This window comes from Stegostoma tigrinum, chromosome 9 (assembly GCF_030684315.1).
Source record: "Stegostoma tigrinum isolate sSteTig4 chromosome 9, sSteTig4.hap1, whole genome shotgun sequence".
In the NCBI taxonomy this organism is placed as follows: domain Eukaryota; kingdom Metazoa; phylum Chordata; class Chondrichthyes; order Orectolobiformes; family Stegostomatidae; genus Stegostoma; species Stegostoma tigrinum.
In genome coordinates, this window is record NC_081362.1 from 2367553 (window position 1) to 2392483 (window position 24931).

Consider the following 24931-nt stretch of genomic DNA (forward strand, 5'->3'; position numbering starts at 1 on the left):
ATCTGTCATTTCTTTGCCCACGTACTTAACCTGTCAATATCCCTGTAGAGATCCTCTATCTCTTCTTGATGATGTACTTTTCAATCCACATTGGTGTCGTTGACAAATTTAACTACATTTTGTCCATGGTGTCTAAGTCAATCACATAGACTACAAAAAGAGTTGAGGAACAGGAACTTCACAGTGCTTTCCTTGTCAGGCTGAGGAGCCAACTGGCCTACATCTGCTCAACATTCCTATGTTGATGTGGGCTGAGATGCTAACTTCTATTGGTACTCATTATGCACCCATTTTGTGACATATACCAATTCACCATTGATCTTTCAAGAGGGCAATCTGCCATCCTCAACCAGTCTGGTCATCCTGATGTGACTCTAGGCCTACAATGAATTATGACAAACACTCTTTCCCAGCCAACTAATTCCATGGAATGCTCCATATAAGCTAACCAGAAACAAAAACAAATCCAGTATAACATTGTTAAGCCATCTTATTTGGATAGTAGTTTCATATCATTGCAACCTCCTGAATAGTGAGGAAGGCAGAGATTTGAAACATAAAATCCAGCAGATGAATGAACCTGGTTTCCATTTGAATTTATTCGGAGGGGGGCGGGGGGGAGGAAATGGGGTCACAGTTCAGGAAACATTCTCAGAATTATCCAGAGACAAAGCTAGCTGACCATTGCCATCTACAGGAAAAAAGTGTTTCATGTTCAGGCATGGGATGTGGGCTGGATCAGCAATTATTGCTCATCCTTCAAGAGTCCTTGAGATGTTTGTGTTGACCTGTCTTTTTGAACACAACTGTGTGCTTTCTATGACATGTTGGAAAACAGTTTAAAAACAGACCACAATGTGATGCATCTGGAGCCACATATAGGCCAGGTTCGGCAAAGAGCAGATTTACTTCTCTTTCTGCTTCTCCCATTTCACTTCAGAGTCTCCACAATGCTGGTTGGTCACCCTCATCTATCATGGTTGATATACTTCTCAACCTTGTTGTCTTACCTTCTCCCCATAACCCTTGGATCTCCTTACTAAATGAGAACCTATCACTCTTAAATACACTCAATGACTTGGCCGCGACAGTCTACTTCAATCAGTTCCGCAGATTAACCACTGTCTAGCTGAAGAAATTCTCAAGGCTCATTTCATCACTGACGCTGTGCCATCAGGTCTTAGCCCTACTAGTGAAAAAAAGAACAAAGAAACCAACAGCACAGGAACAGGCCCTTCGGCCCTCCAAACCTGCACCGATCAAGATCCACTGTCTAACCTGTCATCTATTTTCTAACGGTCTGTGTCCAGTTGCTCCCTGCCCATCCATGTACCTGTCCAAATATATCTTAAAAGATGCTAACGTGTCTGCGTCTACCACCTCTGCTGGCAACACGTTCCAGGCACCCACCACCTTCTGTGTAAAGAACTTTCCACGCATATCTCCCTTAAACTTTCCTCCTCTCACTTTGAACTCATGACCCCTAGTAATTGAGTCCCCACTCTGGGGAAAAAAGCTTCTTGCTATCCACCCTGTCTATACCCCTCATGATTTTGTAGACCTCAATCAGGGCCCCCCTCAATCTCCGTCTCTCTAATGAAAATAATCCTAATCTATTCAACCTCTCTTCATAGCTAGAGCCCTCCATACCAGGCAACATCCTGGTGAACGTCCTCTGCACTCTCCAAAGCATCCACATCCTTTTGGTAATGTGGCGACCAGAACTGTACACAGTACTCCAAATGTGGCCGAACCAAAGTCCTATACAACTGCAACATGACCTGCCAACTCTTGTACTCAATACCCCACCCAATGAAGGAAAGCATGCCATATGCCTTCTTGACCACCGTATTGACCTGTGTTGTCACCTTCAGGGAACAATGGACTTGAACACCCAGATATCTCTGTTCATCAAGTTTCCCTCGGACGTTTCCATTTACTGTATAGTTCACCCTTGAATTTGATCTTCCAAAATGCATCACCTCGCATTTGCCCAGATTGAACTCCAACTGCCATTTATCTGCCCAACTCTCCAGTCTATCTATATTCTGCTGTAATTTCTGACAGTCCCCATCACTATCAGCTACTCCACCAATCTTAGTGTCATCTGCAAACTTGCTGATCAGACCACCTACACCTTCCTCCAGATCATTTACATATATCACAAACAACAGTGGTCCCAGCACAGATCCCCGTGGAACACCACTGGTTACAGGTCTCCAGAAAACATCATCTTCATGTTAATTCTATCCAGGCCTCTCAATATTTAGACAATTTCAATGAGGTCCCCCCTCATCCTTCTAAACTCCATCAAATACAGACCCAGAGCCCTCAACCACCTCTCATATGAGGAGGACTTTATCCCCGGGAACTTCCTTCAAAGACTTCTCTTGACACCATCTAATGCCGGCAAATCCTTCCTTAGATGGCTCAATTCTGCTGCTTTCTCTTATTGTCTTACTGTCAGTTACCCACCCCACCTCCAATTCTGCTGTAGATCAGTCTCTCACCGTTGGATCTTTCCATCTGGTCTCGAACCTGCTTCACGGCAATCCCATCTTCAATCAATGTATTGCATTTCCCCACCCTCTCTCTCCCTGTAACAGACAGCCACACCATTTCAATCTCTTCTCTACTTTCTTTGAAGCTCTTACAATCCTCACTAACCCTTGCTTATAGACTTCTGATCTTGATCGCTCTTGTTGCTCCACACATCCGCCTCAGTCTGTCCACCTCATCAGTATCCTGTTGTGCCTCTCTTCCTGGTGTTGCCCCGATTGCTGCATGATAATAGGCCACACTGGCCTGTAGATTCTCCCTCTGAGTTTCAGTAATACTTCCCAATCACAACACACCACTGTCCTTCCCTAATTACTCCATTCAGACCCCATCCACCTTCCAGCACCAGTGACCTCCTGGTACTCGCTTTCTCTACGTCTTCACCAAGATTCTTTATACCTTCTCTAGGCTCAAACTGGAAGTGCATAAATTGGATGCAATTCTTTGCTGGAGAATACGAATAACCTGACAGGTTTATATGACAACATTGTTTCATAATTGCGATGGCTGATCATAAGTTGATCATCTGAATAAAAAGTTAACTTAAAATCCACATGTGCCATAGTTGGATTCTGAAATGCTGTCTTATGATAACAAGTCTTGATCTTGAAAATCATTAATCCAATCATGCAGCTCAGCCTGTGTTTCACAGCACACAGTGCAACAAGCGATACAGAAAGATCAAATCAAGTTTCAATCACAATGCTTTCCAAAAATGTGCTGATAGATTCGCTAGCAGTAACTTACACAACCTCTATTTGTGTTGAGCTATGAACACTGGTGCACAGGGGTCTCAAATCTCATGAAAAACAAACACTTCATTTCTAATCTTCCTCTCCGAAGTCTGCTGCTTGCTGTTTATTGGGTAAATCAAAAATTGCTTTCTGACGAGAACATAATGCATCACAAAATTCAGACATTCAGGCAGGTCAAACTCAGTTGGCTTTGACTCGTCTCCTGAAGTTAAACTTTGCACTGAATTTCTATACAGTACATTTCTGCAGCCCTTTCCAGACGTCCTGAGATCACAAACTGCAGAACAAAAATAAAAGTAATTCTTTTACACAAGATTATGAACACAATTTGGAATCGCGGGAGATTAAACAGAACTGTTCCAAATCCTTAGAGAAGTTTTTAAAATCATGCGAGGTAGAGATGAGGGGAATAGTCAAGGTCTTTCCCTTAGGGTAAGGGAGTCCAAAACTAGATGGTGCAGGTTGAAGGTAAGAGGGAATAGATTTAAAAGGGACATGAGGGGCAACTTTTTCACACAGACGCTGGTGCGTATAGGCAATGAACCCAGACGAAGAAACAGACGTGGGGACATTCACATCGAAAAGGTATCTGGATGGGATGTGAATAGAAAATGTTTAAGACCATATGACATAGGAGCAGAAATTAGGCCATTCGGCCTATCGAGTCTGCTCCGACATTTAATCATGGCTCTTAAGTTCCTCAACTCCATTCTCCCGCTTTCCCACCGTAAACCTTGACCCCCCCTTGATAATCAAGAAGCTATCTATCTCAGTCTTAAATGTACTCAATAACCTGGCCTCCACAGCCTTCTGTGGCAGTGACTTCCATAGATCCACCATTCTCTGGCTGAAGATGTTTCTTCTTATGTCCGTTCTAAAAGACGTTCCCTTGACTCTAAGACTGTGTCCTAGAGTCCTAGACTCCAATGGAAGCATCTTCCCAACATCCACTTTGTCCAGGCCATTCAGTATTCTGAAAGTTTCAATCAGATCGCCCCCTCAAGTCCTCTCAAAATAAATGCCAACATTGCATTTGCCTTCCTGACTATGGACTCAACCTGAAAGTTTACCTTGACAGAATCTTGAACTGGATCTCCCAAGTCTCTTGGTACTTCAGCCTTCTGAATTTTCTCCTCATTTAGAAAACAGTCCATGCTTTTAGTCTTCTAACCAAAGTGCATGACCTCACACTTTCCCACGTTGTAATCCATCTGCCACTTCTTTGCCCAATGTCCTAACCTTGTGCTGCCGAACCAATTCCTCAATACTACCTGTCCCTCCACCTATCTTTGTATCGTCCACAAACTTAGCCAGAATGCCCACAGTTCCTTCATCCAGATCATTCATGTACAAAGTGAAATGTTGTGGTCCCAGCACTGACCCTTGTGGAACACCACTTGTCACCAGCTTCCATCATGAGAAAGACCTCTTTATTCCCACTTTCTACTTTCTGCCAGACAGCCAATCTTCTATACATGCTAGAACCTTGCCTCTAACACTGTGGGCCCTTATCTTATTCAGCAGCCTCCTGTGTGGCACCTTTCAAAGGCCTTCTTGAAGTAGAGGTAGACAACATCCATTGGCTCTCCTTGGTCTACCCTGCTCGTTACTTCCTCAAAGAATTCTAGCAGATTTGCCAGGCATGACCTCCCCTTGATGAAACCATGCTGACTTTGCCCTATTTCACTCCACTTCCAAATATTCAGAAATCTCATCCTTTACATGGATTCGAAAATCCTACTAATGACAGACGTTAAGCTAATCAGCCTATAATTTTCCATTTTTTTACCTTACTCCCTTTATAAGCAGGGGTGTTACATTAGCAATTTTCCAGTCCCTGGGGCCCTCCCTGACTCTAGCGATTCCTAAAAGATCACCACTAACGCTTCCACTATCTCCTTTAGAATTCTGGGGTGTAGTCGATCTGATCCAGGTGATTTGTCCACCTTCAGGCCAATCAGTTTTACCAGCACCTTTTCCTCGGTGATGGCCACCATACCCAGCTCCACCCCAGCTCTCTTGAATTTTTGGGATATTACTCATGACTTCCACCTTAACAACTGCCGCAAAGTAATTATTCGGTTCCTCAACCATTTCCTTGTTCCCCACTATCTCTCCATCTTCATTTTCCAGTGGTGGAATGTCCACTTTGGGCTCTCTTTTGCCCTTTAATATACCTAAAGAAACTCTTACAGCCTTCATTTATATTACTGGCCAGCTTACTCTCATATTTAATCTTCTCCCTCTTTTTTTTTGTTGCCTTCTGTTGATCTTTGTAAGCTTCCCCGTCCTCTGTTTTCCCACTGCCCTTTGCCACATTACTAATTACTCTTTTATTTTTATTCTAACCCTGACTTCCTTAGTCAGCCTTGGTTGCCTCATCCTCTCTGTACCATGCTTCTTTTTCTGAGGGATGAATTTTTGCTGTGTCTCCTGAATTACTTCCAGAAACTCTCGCCATTGCTGTCCACTGTCTTTCCTGCTAGGCTCTTCTTCCAATCAATTCTGCCCAGCTCGTCTCTCATAACTCTGTAGTCGCCTTTATTCAGTTGTAATACTTCTATCTTCTCCCTCTCAAATCACTGCTTCCTAAGGGTTCCTTTACCTTTAGCTCCTTTATCAAGTCTGTCTCATTGCAAAACACTAAATTCAGTATTGCATGTTCCTTCATGGGGTCCACCACAAGCTGTTCCAAAAAGCCATCTCACAGACATTCCACAAACTACTTTGCTTGCAATCCACTACCAACATGTTTTTCCCAGTCCACTTGCATATTGAAATCCCCCATGATCACTGTGACTTTGCCTTTCTTACACAGCTTTTCTATCTCCTGGTGTATCTTGCACCCCATTTTATGGGGATAAGAGCCAAATGCTGACAAATGGAACTAGTTTGGTTTGGGATTCTCCAGTGGCGTGGATAAGATGGACTGAAAGGTCTGTCTCCAGTTTGTATGACAAAGTATCTATCAAAGGAAACGAGCTGCGTTGTCGGAGGGTCAGCGCCGAGCGAGCGGGCAAACCGTCGGAGGGTCAGTGCTGGCGGGGCGCCGCACTGTCGGAGGGTCAGTGCTGACGGGGCGCCGCACTGTCGGAGGGTCAGTGCTGAGGGAGCAGGTACTCTTTAGAACTTGGAGAACTGCTGTTGTGGGTGTAAAGGCCGGCACGACCATCATGAAAATACATCACCTGCCATAGCCTCCTGGACGGTGGCCGAGGCCCCGCGGCCGGTCGCCAACAGCAACCGGGCCTTGTCCACCGCAGCCAGCGAAAAGGCCCAGGTTCCAACGACCGCCGCCGCCATAGCAACCAACCCTGCACTCTGATTGGCCCCCTTTAGGGACCAATCACATTAAAACAATCATTCAAGCTGAGAAGAAATGTTTTGTTAAGCTTTAAAGAATATCAGATCACAGTACAAGAACTAGAACTTAAAAGATACCTTAAATATTCTTCAAAAAGACTTATTTTAGACTTCCCCCTCCAATGTCCCGCCCACCGGTCGCTTCCCGAAGTTTATTGGTTAGCCGGGCGCGGAGCGTTATCAACCAATTAATATTGAAGTGTCCTTACCGACCCCGCCTCCTCACTGCCAATCAACGGCACTCTGCCCACCTCACGTCAATCACGACGTTTCTGGCAGCACCCGGCCACGCCTATCGGAAGCGGAGTGTCACGTGGGAACGGCGCGCCCTCTGGAGCGGGAGCGAGCGGACAGTGATTTCCGGTGTCGGGAGGCGGGTGGAAAGTTTCACCGGGACAGAGGGCGGTAGCGGTTCGGGAGCGGACCATGGACAGCCAGGGTAGGAAGGTGGTGGTCTGCGACAATGGCACTGGGGTAAGTGCTGGCTCTTCGGCCCGCCGTCCCAGGGGAAGGTATGAGGAAGTGAGGCGCCGTCTGGGATTGGGGGAGGGGGTGGTATCTGAGGCAGTCACACCACCACCTCAATAACCCACTAACCCACTAACCCACCAACCCACCAACCCACTAACCCACCAACCCACTAACCCACCAACCCACCACTCTCCCACCCCCCCCCCCCCACTCTCCCACCCCCCCCCCACTCTCCCACCCCCCCCCCCACTCTCCCACCCCCCCCCACTCTCCCACCCTCCCCCCCCCCCACTCTCCCACCCTCCCCCCCCCCCACTCTCCCACCCTCCCCCCCCACTCTCCCACCCTCCCCCCCCACTCTCCCACCCTCCCCCCCCCCCACTCTCCCACCCTCCCCCCCCCCCCACTCTCCCACCCTCCCCCCCCACTCTCCCACCCTCCCCCCCCACTCTCCCACCCTCCCCCCCCACTCTCCCACCCTCCCCCCCCACTCTCCCACCCTCCCCCCCCACTCTCCCACCCTCCCCCCCCACTCTCCCACCCTCCCCCCCCACTCTCCCACCCTCCCCCCCCACTCTCCCACCCTCCCCCCCCACTCTCCCACCCTCCCCCCCCACAATTCCACCGCCTCCTTCCTTCCCCACCCCCTGACAATTCCACCGCCTCCTTCCTTCCCCACCCCCTGACAATTCCACCCCCTCCTTCCTTCCCCACCCCCTGACAATTCCACCCCCTCCTTCCCTCCCCACCCCCTGACAATTCCCCTCCCTCCTCCTCTCCCCAACCCCCCCACAATTCCACCCCCTCCTTTCCCCATACCCCCCCTGACAATTCCACCCCCTCCTTCCTTCCCCACCCCCTGACAATTCCACCCCCTCCTTCCTTCCCCACCCCCTGACAATTCCACCCCCTCCTTCCTTCCCCACCCCCTGACAATTCCACATCCTCCTTCCTTCCCCACCCCCTGACAATTCCACCCCCTCCTTCCTTCCCCACCCCCTCCTTCCTTCCCCACCCCCTCCTTCCTTCCCCACCCCCTCCTTCCTTCCCCACCCCCTCCTTCCTTCCCCACCCCCTCCTTCCTTCCCCACCCCCTCCTTCCTTCCCCACCCCCTCCTTCCTTCCCCACCCCCTCCTTCCTTCCCCACCCCCTCGTTCCTTCCCCACCCCCTCGTTCCTTCCCCACCCCCTCGTTCCTTCCCCACCCCCTCCTTCCTTCCCCACCCCCTGACAATTCCACCCCCTCCTTTTCTCCCCACCCCCTCCTTCTCTCCCCATACCCCCCTGACAATTCCACCCCCTCCTTTTCTCCCCACCCCCTCCTTCTCTCCCCATACCCCCCTGACAATTCCACCCCCTCCTTCCCTCCCCACCCCCTGACAATTCCACTCCCTCCTTCTCTCCCCACCCCCCCCACAATTCCACCCCCTCCTCTCCCCATACCCCCCCTTACAATTCCACCCCCTCCTTCTCTCCCCATACCCCCCTGATAATTCCACCCCCTCCTTCCCTCCCCACCCCCTGACAATTCCACCCCCTCCTTCCCTCCCCACCCCCTGACAATTCCACCCCCTCCTTCTCTCCCTACCCCCCCACAATTCCACCCCCTCCTTCTCTCCCCATACCCCCCTGATAATTCCACCCCCTCCTTCTCTCCCCATACCCCCCTGATAATTCCACCCCCTCCTTCTCTCCCCATACCCCCCTGATAATTCCACCCCCTCCTTCCCTCCCCTCCACCCCCTCCTCTCCCCACCGCCCCCACAATTCCACCCCCTCCTCTCCCCATACCTCCCCCTGACAATTCCACCCCCTCCTTCTCTCCCCACCCCCTGACAATTCCACCCCCTCCTTCTCTCCCCACCCCCTGACAATTCCACCCCCTCCTTCTCTCCCCACCCCCTGACAATTCCACCCCCTCCTCCTCTCCCCACCCCCCCCACAATTCCACCCCCTCCTCCTCTCCCCACCCCCCCCACAATTCCACCCCCTCCTCCTCTCCCCACCCCCCCCCACAATTCCACCCCCTCCTCCTCTCCCCACCCCCCCCACAATTCCACCCCCTCCTCCTCTCCCCACCCCCCCCCACAATTCCACCCCCTCCTCCTCTCCCCACCCCCCCCACAATTCCACCCCCTCCTCCTCTCCCCACCTCCCCCACAATTCCACCCCCTCCTTCTCTCCCCATACCCCCCCCCACAATTCCACCCCCTCCTCCCCTCCCCACCCAACCCCCCCTCCACAATTCCAGCCCCCCCTCCCCTCCCAAAATTCCACCCCAAACCCCCACGTTTCCATCCCCTCCTCACCCTCCCTGCCAACCCCACCTGCTTTCCTTGACCTCCCCAACACCATTCTTCCACTACTTTATCCCTTTTCACCCATTCCCCCTGCTTCCCCCAAAATCTGTGTATTGGAATTGCAAGAGTTTAACTGTTTGTCTGGCTGAGGACGTTTGCTGTTTGCAAATTGATTGCTGTCTTTTCTGCAATGGTTTGAACATCCTTCAAAAGTCATGAGCTTTAAAGTTAGAGAATGTCGTAGGAGAATTGTCTGTTAGGTTTGAGTAGTTTTCTATCAATGTATCCTTCTACTATTTTCTCCATTATATGCTTCTTTAAGTTCCCTTCAAGGGCATCAGAGCTGCTGGCCTCGACTGCTCCCTGTGGTGATAGGTTCCGCTCACCATTCTGGTGAAGCCATTTCACTTGGATTCTGACTGGATTTATTTGTGGTAACATTTTTCATAGTTGCCAGTTCTTGTCCTCTGCACAAGTGGAAGCAAGTTTTCTTGTTTCTGTCAGACATACCATAATTTCAGAGATCACTATCTTATGAGTCCTTAGACTACTGGAGAAATGTATGTTGGGCTGTTCAAATTTTCCTGTCACACAACTGGGTAGATTCTGCACGATCTTTGTGCCCTTTCAGTGCCTCTATATCCCTCCTCTAATTGAGTTTGCAACCATGCTTTGTCCTCTAATCATTTGGGAAGCAACTTTAGGTGCCTCACCAGACTGCACTTTGGACAAAATGTCATGCTGATCATGAAAGATGATATTGCTTTGAAAATGTAAAGTGGAGCTGAGGAAATGGACAGGATTGGAGAAGTACTGAAAGGTTGGCGCGTTGGACATATTTGCAGGGCTGGGGCAGACAATACTGTCATGCTCGAGCTGTCTGTCTCGAGTCAGCAGCCCTGGGAGTGGTTGAACCACTTCTCATGACAGCCTGCTTTCTGAATTGGATGAGTGTCTGAAACATATCTGGCAGGGTGGTAGAATCAGATTGAGTTGTGATTTTGACAAGTGAATTGAATGAATTTGAAAAAAACTGATGGAGAAAGAGCAGGGGAGCAACTGAGCTGAAAGATCTCCTTTGCTTTATGAATCTATGCCTTGAGGAAAGATTGAGTGGGACAGATCAGTCATTCACCAACTTTGTTTTGGTGAAACAAACCAAAGAGGGTGACCTTCCCTTATGGCTTTGACTTTTGATTGCTAAGCTTTGTTTCTTCTGCACTATTTAATGTTTGCAATTTGTACGGTTTTTGGAAATTCTTTAGGTGCAGGTTAATATCCAAGTGAGTGTCTTACAATGTGTGTGCCTTCACGAGGCTTGTGGCTGATTCATGAGCAAACGTGTATTGACAAACTTCAATGTATTCAGTTCTCAGCATATTAGCTATTCTGGATAATGTGTGGGAACTTTGCACATTGACCATGCTAGTTTTTGTGACTAGTTTGATGGTTTGATCGTTGTGACAAAAACTTAGTACTTAAGTGTGAAGATGATCTTACAATTCAGAAACCACTTCAGTTCACAAGAATTTGACTATTTTAATTGGTTCATATTGGTAACTGAAATGATTGCGTGGTAACTGCTCACTTTTTCTGTATAATTATAACAATGAATAAATGAAAACTATGACCTCTGCATTAATGAAGTAGACCAAGGGTTGAATAGCTGCTTCCTGTGTTAAAATATCTCTGACTTCGTAAACACCCTTGGGGAGAGCACTGTGCAAGCACTAACTGACAGGAAGAGCATTAACTGGCCTCAAGCCACATTCTTTGTGGTTATGAGCTGATGCTGCAGTCTGTACATGCTGTGAGGTGAGTATCTCAGAGTAGGGTGGATGATGTGTTTGAAAGTTTACATTGCTCATTGATTAGTGCTTCTGAGGGAAGAAAACTCTGAATGTGTTGCTTGGCATGAGAAAACTGTACAGTCGTTCTTTGGTCCATGTTCTCTGCTCATGTTGACTTGAGTAAACCAGGAGTTGAAGAATTGCGTTTGACTTTGGTCTACTAAATTAGACCAGAAAATGAAAACGCAGCTTCTCAGCTGCCTGACTGCAGTTGGAGGAGAGGGTGTGCACGTCGACACCAGAAGGAAACAGTAACAGAACTCGAGATAACAAAGTGTGGAGCTGGATGAACACAGCAGGCCAAGTAGCATCTCAGGAGCACAAAAGCTGACGTTTTGGGCCTAGACCCTTCATCAGAGAGGTGACCCTGTGTTCATCCAGCTCCACACTTTTTATCTTGGATTCTCCAGCACCTGCAGTTCCCATTATCTCAGTAACAGAACCCGAATTAGTTGCAGTGTCCCACCAAAATGACCTGACAGAGGCTGAGTCTGCTACTTGCTCAGGGTGAGATAATTCTCTGTACATGTGCAGTTGCCCTCAAAATTGAGTGAAATCCTTGACAGACGGTTTTGACATTGTTGAGGGACCTGAATATTGGATTGCACGTGACAGTCGTAAACAACGTACATTTATGTAGTATCTTGAATGTAGCAAAAATGGCATGTCGCACTTGACAGGAGTTAGTATCAAACGTTAGTGATTAGATTTCAGATGATAGTAGGAGAGATACTTGAGGTATGTTTGAAGGAGATGCTTAAATAGAGATGCAGAGATTTAGGAAGGAAATCCCAGCACTTATGGGGGCATGGGCAGTGGAAACCAAGACTGCTAATGATTGAACATGTCAACTTTTTCTCCTCGGTTTAAAAATCCAGGGGTTGTTTAATTGGAAGCCAGTGAGGGTCAATGAGTACAGTCATTCTTGTACTCATTGTAGTCATTCATTTTGAAGCCCATTCCTAGCATAGGGGAAGGCTTCAGTCTGTTTACATAATTCAGTTGTTAGCAGAGATTCCATAATTGTCTTAGATATTTATGTTAAGTTCAGTTGGAGCTGTTAAAATATAAGTATTAAATGGTGAATTGCACGTGGAGCAGTTTGTTTTATTGTGAATGCAATATATTGGTTGTGAATGAAGTGTAGTAATGAAAGACGATATGTATGATAATTGTTACATGTGCCAGAAAGTCAAGGCTAAAGTATAGCAAATGCTTAATAGTTTGAACAGTGCTGTGATTTGCTATAAAGATTGACTTGTACTAGTGGACCTAGTTTTACAAGAAGAACTACCCAGCTATTAGAATGAAGACTCCACTGGTAGTCAACCTTACTTCCAAATCTGAATCGAGGTGGATATCTCATTTGTAATTACTTATTCATACCTTGGGGACTGTCATTTTTGTTGCTGTGTGTATATATCTGACTATAAATAGCATGAATTTTACTTGTTGGACTTTTACTGATTTTATGAATTAGTGTACCCCCCTTGAGGAATGGATTATGGTCGTCAGTTGTCCCTCACTGAAGATGATGCCTTGTCAGGATTCTGAGTTTCTGTCATGAGTCTTCATGTGACTGATTCTCAAATTGCAGATCTTCGCAGGCCTTCCCCAACGTGTTTTCAAATCAGCCTGTTCTTTCGAGAAAACTTGGAATGATTAAAGCTTTCATTGTGGTAAAGTGTGGAACCATACCACGTGTACCTAGGACTGTACTCTAATTTGTGTGCCATTACTTTTTTTGTACGTATCCAAAGTTACAGTGTAGGGTAAGTCACTAATGTGGCTCTTGAGAAGAGGATGGGTATCTAAAGAGGGATAGGTTTTTAATAGTCATGTGATAACTGAAGGTGTTGAAGTGGAGCGTGTGTTTTATTTTCTAATCCACCTGTTGCGAGATGCTATAACTCACTAATGGAGCATTTGGGACTTGAGCCCAGGTCTCCTGGTCCAAATGTAGGAACAGTGCAGTTTTTCCCCCCCCACACTTAGAAGTTCTCTTAAGCACAACTGGATGTTCATCGTCACCAAATCAGTTGTATGTTTTCATCTATTAACACCCACCAGTAAATCAGCTGTTTCCCAATTGATTAATTTGTGCTCAGCCTCATCAAAGATGGAGAATTGCGGGGTGGAATGTTGATAGTGCACTCCACCCCCTATGGTGCCCACCCCCCTCTAAAGACATGGAGATTATTGGACACTACGTGTGCTCTTACTCCAAGCACATTTGGGCACTCCTCCACAGATGAGCAGACAATCTGTGGTTCAAACCCTTGCCCCTGCCCAGACCAGTTAAGAGTTAACATTACAAAGTCTAGGAACAGACTCTCAAGGTGACTCTCCAACTTCTGCACCACTCCAGATGCCCAAAGATCAGGAGCATGGGGTTAAATTGCAACCAGAAGCATGGTAAAAGATCTTTCAAACAGCTAAAAAGGAGATTCAATCACCCAGAACCCATACGTGGTTCAAGGACCCCATAATACCACAAAGCAAACAGTTGTGCTGGGAGCCTATGAACCACTGTAATGTGCGTTTACATGGCACTGCTGCATGTAGCACCTTCCACCCCAGCTCCCCAGTGCGAAGTGGGAGGACTCGTGCAGAGAGAATCCTTCACTGGGGCCCCACTTTTTTGGTGGTTTAAAGTACACCAAGGCATGTTCAGGTAGTGGATGAAGGAGTCAGTTGGTAAAGGAGCACCTCTGCACCAGGCCCATCAAAGGAACAGGTTGGAGGAATTAGCTGATGGTTTTTAGGTATAGCTCAGTGACCAGAGGAGATTTTCAGATGGTTGATGTCTTAACCACTGCAATGAGGAATATTTGGCATTTCCATAGTGTAACAGTGCCAATATAGCACCTGCTTGTAAAATAAGAACCTGAGTCCCAAGAGGAGATATCAAAGACAGTGGCCCAAATGTTTGAACCAAGCAGTCTACAGTCAGCCCGAATGCAGGAAAGATAAATGGAAGAGAGCTGTTGCATTTAGGATCGTCAGCCAATGGCACAGCTGCCAACGGACTGATAAAATCAGGGATGCAGAAAAGGTCAAAATGGGGCAAAGTGATTCTGAAGTTGGCAAAGCCATAGAAAACAAGAATGATGATTCCCGAAACTGAGTTTAAAAATTCAAGCTGGCGAAGAGAGTTTAGCATTCTAAAATTGAAGATTTTTAGGGAATTTGCCCATAAGTTGTGCTGTATGACTGTAATATTTTCTTTATTCATTCATGGGATGAGGGCGTCACTGCTAGGTGGCATTTATTGCCCATCCCTAATTGCCCTGAGGCAGTGAGTCAACCACGTTGCTGTGGGTCTGGAGTCAAATGTAGTCCAGACCAGGTAACGATGACAGTTTCCTTCCCTGAAGGTTTTACAACAATTGACAGTGGATTCATGGGTCGTCATTAGACACTCAATTCCAGATATTTATTGAATTCAAATCCTGAGATTCGAACACTGGTCCCCAGAATGTTATCTGGGTCTCTGGATTAACAGCCCAGCAATAATACCACTAGGCCATCACCTGTGCTGCATAACTGCACTGTTGAGTTCACTTCTAGTCTCGGATATTCTGGAACTTGTGGAATTGGAAGAGCTATGAAGTTAGTTCCACTTGATGGTGCTCGGTTTTGGTGACAGTTGGATGGAGAGACAGTTTCTTTAACCTTGAAAATGAGTGGCCAAGAGATGTTGGATGTAGTAAAGGTAGATGGGCAATAAGAAAAGAATGAATTTAAAATTGAAAACAGCTATAGGAACTAAGGAAGGATAGGTTCAAGCAAGTGAAAGACAAATTTAGGCCTGATATCAGGAAGTCCTCCACTGCATGAAACTGACTTCTGCATTTAATGGTGAAAGCTGGAGTAATTTTACAAATGGAGGTTAGGGAGGCAGAGACAGGCTGGGCTGGTTTTGGGATGCAGTGGGCGGGGGGAAGATTTTGAAGCTGGTGAAGTCCACATTGATACCATTGGGCTGCAGGGTTCCCAAGCGGAATATGAGTTGCTGTTCCTGCAACCTTCAGGTGGCATCATTGTGGCACTGCAGGAGGCCCATGATGGACATGTCATCTAAAGAATGGGAGGGAGAGTTGAAATGCTTCGTGACTGGGAGGTGCAGTTGGTTGCGAACCGAGCGGAGGTGTTCTGCAAAGCAGTCCCCAAGCCTCCGCTTGGTTTCCCCAATGTAGAGGAAGTCACACCGGGTACAATGGATACAGTATACCACATTGACAGATGTGCAGGTGAGCCTCTGCTTAATATGGAAAGTCATCTTGGGGGTGAGGGAGCAGGTGTGGAGGCAAGTGTAGCACTTCCTGTTGTTGCAGGGGAAGGTGCCGGGTGTGGTGGGGTTGGAGGGCAGTGTGGAGCGAGCAAGGGAGTATGGAAAGTCATCCGATCCTCTATTCCCAATTCCTTCGCCTCCGCCGCATCTGCTCCCACAATGAGGAATTCCACTCCTCATCCCAGATGTCCAAGTTCTTCAAGGACCGCAAGATTCCCCCCACAGTGGTCGAGAACTCCCTTGACCGCGTCTCCCGCATTTCCCGCAACACATCCCTTACACCCTGCCCCTGCCACAACCGCCCAAAGAGGATCCCCCTCTTTCTCTCACACCTCCCCACCAACCTCCGGATACAACGCATCATCCTCCGACACTTCCGCCATCTACAATCCGACCCCACCACCCAAGACATTTTTCCATCCCCACCCTTGTCTGCTTTCCGGAGAGACCACTCTCTCCATGACTCCCTTGTTCGCTCCACGCTGCCTCCAACTCCACCACACCCGGCACCTTCCCCTGCAACCGCAGGAAGTGCTACACTTGACCCCACACCTGCTCCCTCACCCCCATCCCAGGCCCCAAGATGACTTTCCATATTAAGCAGAGGTTCACCTGCACATCTGCCAATGTGGTATACTGTATCCATTGTACCCGTTGTGACTTCCTCTACATTGGGGAAACCAAGCGGAGGCTTGGGGACCGCTTTGCAGAAGACCTCCGCTCGGTTCGCAACCAACAACTGCACCTCCCAGTCACGAACCATTTCAACTGCCCCCTCCCATTCTTTAGATGACATGTCCATCATGGGCCTCCTGCAGTGCCACAATGATGCCACCCGAAGGTTGCAGGAACAGCAACTCATATTCCGCTTGGGAACCCTGCAGCCCAATGGTATCAATGTGGACTTCACCAGCTTCAAAATCTTCACCCCGCCCACCACGTCCCAAAACCAGCCCAGCTCGTCCCCTCCCCCCACTGTATCCCAAAACCAGCCCAGCCTGTCTCTGCCTCCTAACCTGTTCTTCCTCTCACCCATCCCTTCCTCCCACCCCAAGCCACACCACCAACTCCTACCGACTAACCTCATCCCACTTCCTTGACCTGTCCGTCTTCCCTGGACTGACCTATCCCCTCCCTACCTCCCCACCTATACTCTCCTCTCCTCTCTACCTATCTTCTTATCTCTCCATCTTTGGTCCGCCTCCCGCCTCTCCCTATTTATTCCAGAACTTGGTGAGAGCCGAGTGTGGATTCATTAGGTTTACAATATGGCTTTAAAAAATTTCAGAACCCTCACCCCATCCCCCTCTCCGATGAAGGGCCTAGACCCTTCATCAGCTTTTGTGCTCCTGAGATGCTGCTTGGCCTGCTGTGTTCATCCAGCTTCACACTTTATTATCTTAAGATAATAAGGCACTTGTGGAAGACACGAGTATGTAATTTCCTCCACCATTGTGTGATGGAATCTCTACACTTTTAACATTTCGATTTGGCTACTTATCAAACATTGACGTAAGCATGCAAACCACCACAACGCAGTTAAGAGATAGTAAGGTATAGAGCTGGATGGGCCGCAAGGCTGACGTTTTGGGCCGAGACTTTTTTCTTTTCTTTTGATGAAGGGTCGAGGCCTAAACATCAGCCTTCCTGCCCTTCTGCTGCTTGGCCTGCTGTGTTCGTCCAGCTTTACACCTTGTATTCGCAGATTCTCCAGCATCTGCAGTTCGTACTGTCTCTGAAACAATACAGTTAATATCAGCTGAGATGTGAATTTTTTAAAGCCATATTGTAAACCTAATGAATCCACACTCGGCTCTCACCAAGTTCAGTTAATCCTTCCAAAGATGAATGCAGAAGTTCGAATAATTTGGAATAAGGCTCTGAGAGATCACTTTTTTAGATGTGAATCCACTTGGGTTATAGGCCAACCTTGTGTCATTGTACATAGCCTTTAGTGATTTGCCTGCGCAGCTTCATTCTGAACAGCTACGAGTGTCACCATTTCAAAATCTAAACAGATCTGATTAGTCTTTCTCAGAGCTCTCCTTTTGCCAGATTTTAGCCCTTGGTTATTCTGTGGACCCTTTGTGACTTCCCACCCTGTTTACACAAAGTACTGCATCTCCTAATTTTGTCAGCCGCAACTTCTTTTGACAACTTCGTTGCTTGATTGATAATGTACGATGAAAAGCAGATGCTATTGTTCAAGTTGGTGCCACAATATGAATTCTGTCAAACAATGGGATCTTCATCCCAACTCTACCTCAGCCCATGTCTCCAAGTTGCCTCCTGTCCAATGAACGTTGAATTTTTGAACAGGTTGTGGTGGAGAGTCTTATTGATTGTCTTCTGGAAGTCCCCATCTGATGTTTAAATAGAATTAAGGAGCAGAAACAAAGTTGCTGGAAAAGCTCAGCAGGTCTGGCAGCATCTGTGAAGGAAAAAGAGTTAATGTTTCGGGTCTGACCCCTTCCTCAGAATGGAAATAGACTGTAAATAGAATTTCCTAATTGCCAATTCAGTGGGCTCCAAATAAATCACTTAAACAAATAAAACGTTGACTGAGTCCTTCATATTCATGATTATGCAAGAGTTGCTAGATCTCTCTGCCGGTTAATCCCTGTCTTTATTGATGTGACATGAGATTTCAAATCTAAATATTCAAGTCTTTAATTGTGAGTGCCGGTGGAAAGTAGACTGTCACATACACAATTTACTTGCTTTCAGTGGCCTAGCTTGGAAATCAGGGCAGAGGATCTGGCTCTTGAACAATTTTTTTTAAATTACCTGTTTTAAATCTAAGTTCCTCCTCTTTGTATTCCTACTTTGTTTCTGCTGCTTTTACCAAACTGTTTCGAAGCCATTTCTGTTTCACAGTTGGGGCGGGGGGGAGACTAACAGAAAATAGGAACAAGCATAGATCATTTCCCCCACCTATCTTGCCTGCTCTATCATTCAATGTGATCATGGTCAATTGTCCATCTCTTGCTGCCTGCCATACTCCATTACGCTATGAGCAGTTTCTGAAATATATTCAGGGATGTAGCCTCTCCACTCTTCTGTAGCAAATTCCTCAGGTGAAAGGTTACTAATGAATGGAATGAATGTCTATGGGCAGTTGAAACTCAGCCGTCGATAAATTCATCACATTTGCCCCCTTTGTCTTGTTAATAAGGCACTCTTGTGATAGTTGGCCTTTCTCACAGCTCCAGTTTTGATTGCAACATTGTACATTTAGCTGTAAAGATCGACAAGCTTAAGAATTCCCTCTGCCTATTTTCTTCATTCAGGCGTTCTTGAAAAGTACTGTTTTGGAGTTTTCTGTCACCACTCCCTCACGTTGCCTTGTGTGGCTCTGTTGTGATAATTATTTCTGTGGGGTAGTTCACTGCATGGCACAGATTATTTTATACACTGGTCTGCAGTAATAAGATCCATGTGGTTGATTTACAGTTGACGTAACAATATGGGATATAAGTAGGATGAGTGTTTTAGCCACTTTATACAATAGAGATTTTTCTTCTTTTGAGTCATTATGTAACTTGCACTATTTGGACGGTAATAACAAGATAACACCATGTACAGCTGGAAAAGACAGGCCAGGCAGCATCAGAGGAACAGGAATGTGGGCGTTTCAGGTCGGGACCCTTCTTCAGAAACCTGCCTGGCTTGCTGCATTCTCCCACCTCCACACTTTGTTGCATCTAACTCCAGCATCTGCAGTTCTTTGTTATCTTGGACAGTAACTGCTTTTTCCTCACTTTAAATTTCAGAGAATAAAGGAGAGCCAAGCAAGTGTCTTCTGTTTAAAATCAGCACAATTATCAGCAATTATTACAGGTTCACTAAAACTAGTTTATTATGAAACAAACTTGACATATGCAAGGTTCTTGACAGCTTCTGAAATGGCCTTTGAAGAATTCATTTGAAGTCTGAGAAGTGTATGACCATCTCCAGGAAATTAAATGGCCAATTCAAGTTTTTACACCCATATCCCATAAATGAATGAAAACATAATTTGTGCTGATTGACAGTTTTTCTTCGCGTTTATATATAAAGTTTTTTAGAACCATAGATGGAATGGGTTTTCTCCAGGTAAAGATGTAATATGTACTTGATGCTTGCTATGTAGAGCTTTTTGTTAGTTCTAACCAAGTATTATGTATATTCTGAAAATGAAAAATGTTGATCTTCAAGGCTAATTTCCAAGTGTTTAAATTGCTATGTTGAAACAGCTGAGTAGTATCTGTCTTTTCATCAATCTGTAGCAACCTGTTTTTCCCTCCTGTTTTGATGAATAATGACATCTTTAAGAAATGAAATGTTTTTTTTCTGTCCTGCTTTGTATAGTTTGTCAAGTGCGGATATGCTGGCTCCAACTTTCCAGAACACATTTTTCCAGCATTGGTGGGCCGTCCCATTATCCGATCCACTGCCAAAGTTGGGAATATTGAGATCAAGGTAAGGTTATTGAGAGTTGTGCTGTTAGTAACTTTGTGTGCTAAATTTTCTCTTGCCTGTTTAATTCCAGTGTGCCAAATCATTTTCATTACTCCTGTTGTGTAATGAAGTAAAGGAAAAAGCCCAACACTGTTCTTTGTACTAAACCAGGCAGCACTTTAAGAAATATTTGCAGAAGCTTTTATTTAATCTTTTAAGCGATAACATTTTTAAAGCAGGTATGATTGTACTGTATAGGTTGCACAGGTATGCAATTTTTTTAGATGTTTACAGAACCAAATTAAGGTAATATGCCTTTGCCTTTTGCTATTAGGCTATTGCAGATATGGTGGGAATTGATGTTTAAATACGATGTCAAATTCAAATTAGGTAAAGGTTGAATGAGTAACAATGAGTGCAGTGTAGTTTTCACTTGGGTAGAGCTGCTATTTGGATGGAGTAAGTAGGTTCCTCTTCTACTTTGCTCCTTTCCCTCTTGCCGCCTGAAATATTTCCTCAGTTTAATTAAACAACTGGCTAACTTCAGAAGGAGTTTCACTCTGCCAGTAGCTCTGGCATGCGTGCATGATGGATATATTTGCAAACAAGATACGTTGTGAGCTCTGCTCGAGGAGTCAAAAAGTTGATCAGTTAAGCTTGGTCAGACGATGCAAACTACGTGAGAAATATGCTTGCTTCCCATTTGTGAAAATCGTCATCTGAATAATTTCCGAGACAGTAATTCAGGTAGTCCTTTGGCCCCAGGGTGCTAACAAGGTCATGAAAACGTTCCATCGGGGCTGCACACAAAATAATTAATTGTAGCTATCGTTTATATTGTATGTGAAATGAGAGAAATGGGGAAGTAGTGCATATTGTGTTCATTCTACAATGTAGGTAAGCAAATTGTTTGTATTATTGCAGCAATAATGTTTTTGAAATACATTTGCAGAACTCTAAATATCCCTTGAATTTGATAAAAGAATCATATTGAACAGAGCTATATAGTCTAGCTGAACTCTAGACTCTTCACACCTAATGGGGAAGTTTCTCAAAGTTCCGTCATTTTTCTTTTAATTTTGGAAAGCACTTGGATCTTTTAAGTTCCTGGAGTGATGTTTTCACTCAGACCTTTTCTGACCTTTGTTTTTACCTTCTCTCTCTCTCTCTCTTCTCTTTTTCTCTTCTTTCTTCACCTGTTGAAGTAGAATAACAAAAAGATGGTAAGTAAGTTATTGGAGTGTGGTGTGTTCCATCTTTTCATTTCATTTTATTTTGGTGTTGCAATCCAAACATCCAAACTTTGCGTTGAAATAATTTCCTTTTGTTAACATTTTGCAATTTTATTTACTTAAAACAAAATAACTGTTCCCTCTGTTATGCTGGAAAGTTAACTTGTCTGTTCTATTGAAATTTTAAAAGCACGGATAAAATGGGTTTTGCATTGTGGCATGTTGCTGGGCTGGTGCATTGCATCTGACCGATAGCACAGGGCTATGCAGCATATTTCTCACCTCTTTTCCAAGCCATTTGGGGGAGGAGTTGGGTAGAGTTGATACAGTTGGTAGGAAAAATCAAGAATATGTCGCCCACTGCAATTGTACTACTCCCACTCCTATTTGCTGGAAGCTATTGGCAAGGTTTATGGAATTAGTCTGTTTGAATCATCACTGAGCCATGGAGTGTTGCAGTGGGAGTTAACTGTAGTTGGAGTTTTGAGTGAAATCATTTTTGAGAGTTGTAAAAAGGTAATCATTATGATCGCCTTGAGCATTTCTGCACGCCTATTGAATTGCAGTTGCCGGTAAGGTTGCTCGAGAGTAGGTAATTATTCGTAGATCAGCGGGTGCTGCTACAATGTCGATGCACCGATGAAATAACATTGTAAAAATGGTAGATTTACCTTGGTGTCTGCAAAATCTTTGAAAATCTATCAGATAAATGTCATGGAGCTGAGGAGCTTTTCCAAGCAGTTAGGAAAAACAGGAGAATTCCAAGGTAATAAAATGTGAGGCTGGATGAACACAGCAGGCCAAGCAGCATCTCAGGAGCACAAAAGCTGACGTTTCGGGCCGAGACCCTTCTTCAGAGAGGGGGATGGGGAGAGGGAACTGGAATAAATAGGGAGAGAGGGGGAGGCAGACCCAAGATGGAGAGAGTATAGGTGGGGAGGTAGGGAGGGGATAGGTCAGTCCAGGGAAGACGGACAGGTCAAGGAGGTGGGATGAGGTTAGTAGGTAGATGGGGTTGCGGCTTGGGGTGGGAGGAAGGGATGGGTGAGAGGAAGAACCGGTTAGGGAGGCAGAGACAGGTTGGACTGGTTTTGGGATGCAGTGGGTGGGGGGGGGAAGAGCTGGGCTGGTTGTGTGGTGCAGTGGGGGGAGGGGACGAACTGGGCTGGTTTAGGGATGCAGTAGGGGAAGGGGAGATTTTGAAACTGGTGAAGTCCACATTGATACCATTAGGCTGCAGGGTTCCCAGGCGGAATAGGAGTTGCTGTTCCTGCAACCTTCGGGTGGCATCGTTGTGGCACTGCAGGAGGCCCATGACGGATATGTCATCTAGAGAATGGGAGGGGGAGTGAAAATGGTTTGCAACTGGGAGGTGCAGTTGTTTGTTGCGAACTGAGCGGAGGTGTTCTGCAAAGCGGTCTCCAAGCCTCTGCTTGGTTTCCCCAATGTAGAGGGAGCCACACCGGGTACAGTGGATGCAGTATACCACATTGGCAGATGTGCAGGTGAACCTCTGCTTAATATGGAATGTCATCTTGGGGCCTGGGATAGGGGTGAGGGAGGAGGTGTGGGGGCAAGTGTAGCATTTCCTGCGGTTGCAGGGGAAGGTGCCAGGTGTGGTGGGGTTGGAGGGCAGTGTGGAGCGAACAAGGGAGTCACGGAGAGAGTGGTCTCTCCGGAAAGCAGACAGGGGTGGGGATGGAAAAATGTCTTGGGTGGTGGGGTCGGATTGTAAATGGCGGAAGTGTTGGAGGATGATGCGTTGTATCCGGAGGTTGGTAGGGTGGTGTGTGAGAACGAGGGGGACCCTCTTTGGGCGGTTGTGGGGGCGGCGGGGTGTGAGGGATGTGTTGCGGGAAATACGGGAGACGCGGTCATGGGCGTTCTCGATCACTGTGGGGGGAAAGCTGCGGTCCTTGAAGAACTTGGACATCTGGGATGTGCGGGAGTGGAATGTCTTGTCGTGGAGGCGGAGGCGGAGGAATTGGGAATAGGGGATGGAATTTTTGCAGGATGTTGGGTGGGAGGAGGTGTAGTCTAGGTAGCTGTGGGAGTCGGTGGGCTTGAAATGGACATCAGTTACAAGCTGGTTGCCTGAGATGGAGACTGAGAGGTCCAGGAAGGTGAGGGATGTGCTGGAGATGGCCCAGGTGAACTGAAGGTTGGGGTGGAAGGTGTTGGTGAAGTGGATGAACTGTTCGAGCTCCTCTGGGGAGCAAGAGGCGGCGCCGATACAGTCATCAATGTACCGGAGGAAGAGGTGGGGTTTGGGGCCTGTGTAGGTGCGGAAGAGGGACTGTTGGGATGAGTTTGTGTTATGGTCATGTCATTCCAGCCTGCCAATGGCCAGAAGGCAACCCAAGAAAAGGAATAGTGAACAGAATGGTTTGATGCACATGATGGTGGTGGGTGATAGATAAACATTTGTAGAACAAGTCTGTCATGCGACAAGAATGCTTAAATCAACTACAATTTCATGCTGATTGTAAAAGCACTAAATTCTGTCTTGATTAGGCTTGTGAATAAAATGTGTAAAATTAGTGTTTAAACATTTCAAGAAACCTATTGATGTTTTCAGTGTTTCACCTGCAGCATGAATTTGCCACAATTCCTTTGTTTTGCTTTGAAGCATGACTTTGAACTATACTTATCCATATTTTTCTGTGCATAGGTAGCAGTGTTTGTTTGGTTGGGGCTTAAAATTAACATTATCCCACGAGATATGAGTACTTTTTTCATTCCTTTAGTGACAGTGGAATGTTGATTGCTCGAGTGAAGCAGTAGATGCATTCCTGTATAAATGCAGATTGTGGGCTGACAAACAGGTGTGTCTTACTTTGTCCAAAGTCGATGCAACATATGTGATTTAAGTCCTGCACTGGGGAGGTGTCTGATGCTATCACTTATTGGGCAGCTCTTTGTCCTGAATTTCCAAAATTGTTTGTCTGCCTAAAACTGACTGCATGTACTGAATGGATCACTTCAAAATTTGATGAATCCTTTAGTTCATCAATTTTATCAGAATCCAAGTTGAAATCTGACTAGGTTTGTGTGCTTGTTTTGTGGACATGAAGTGTTTTCTACTTGGAACTAGTCAGTATTTGGGCATTTAGCATCATCTCGTGAACTATCCAAGTATGACTGGTTATTACTTTGTTGTTCTGTGCTTATACACAGACTTCTAATATGCAGGCATTCTCAAACTGCCTTTATTAAGTATCAAGGCAGACAGTGAAATAAGTTTGCGTAGATTCTGGAAGGTATTTGTGCTGGTGACAAGTACCTGACTGGAATGTCAAGGACAGAAATGATTGATTCTTTGAAAAAAAGCAAAATTGTTTAAATTCTTATCTGTGATCTTCTGCTGTGGGTTAGCTCTGCTGAACCTTAGGCTTGCATGTCATCAGTCTTTTTTCTTAATATCCATTCTGCATCTCTGAGCCCATCCCATTCACCTAGACCTGAAGGATCTCAATTTTTTTCGAATGTGATACTTGAATGCAAAATAAAACCTTATAGTGTGCATGCATACAATAAACCACCACCATCCGCCTGTATTTGCTTCCCGTGCACAGGTACTTGATACCAGAATTACTTGTCCCGATTTTCAGAAACCTCAACTGTGGTTGTTCCACCGCAGTATTACACAAATCATCCTTTTACAGTG

At 46.1% G+C, this 24931-nt stretch overlaps 2 protein-coding genes across 7 annotated transcripts in view; one reads left to right on the top strand and one right to left on the bottom strand.

The window, feature by feature from the left end:
• zgc:153169 (uncharacterized protein LOC767799 homolog) overlaps positions 1-6660 on the bottom strand; it is a 45924-nt gene extending 39264 nt beyond the window's left edge. For 4 of the 5 annotated variants that reach the window (XM_048536099.2, XM_059648313.1, XM_048536098.2 and 1 more), the window contains exon 1: positions 6503-6648. In XM_048536099.2, the coding sequence (XP_048392056.1) occupies positions 6503-6617 (115 nt within the window). In that variant the 5' untranslated portion in view covers positions 6618-6648. Of the gene's footprint in view, positions 1-6502 lie in introns of all 5 variants that reach the window. The other variant, XM_048536100.2, reaches the window with a different exon arrangement.
• Positions 6661-6980: 320 nt separating this feature from the next.
• LOC125454677 (actin-related protein 2) overlaps positions 6981-24931 on the top strand; it is a 45927-nt gene continuing 27976 nt past the window's right edge. Inside the window, exons 1-3 of one of the 2 annotated variants that reach the window (XM_048535708.2) lie at positions 6981-7151; positions 19943-20053; positions 21241-21255. In XM_048535708.2, the coding sequence (XP_048391665.1) occupies positions 7104-7151; positions 19943-20053; positions 21241-21255 (174 nt within the window). In that variant the 5' untranslated portion in view covers positions 6981-7103. The remainder of the gene's footprint in view (positions 7152-19942; positions 20054-21240; positions 21256-24931) is intronic. The other variant, XM_048535709.2, reaches the window with a different exon arrangement.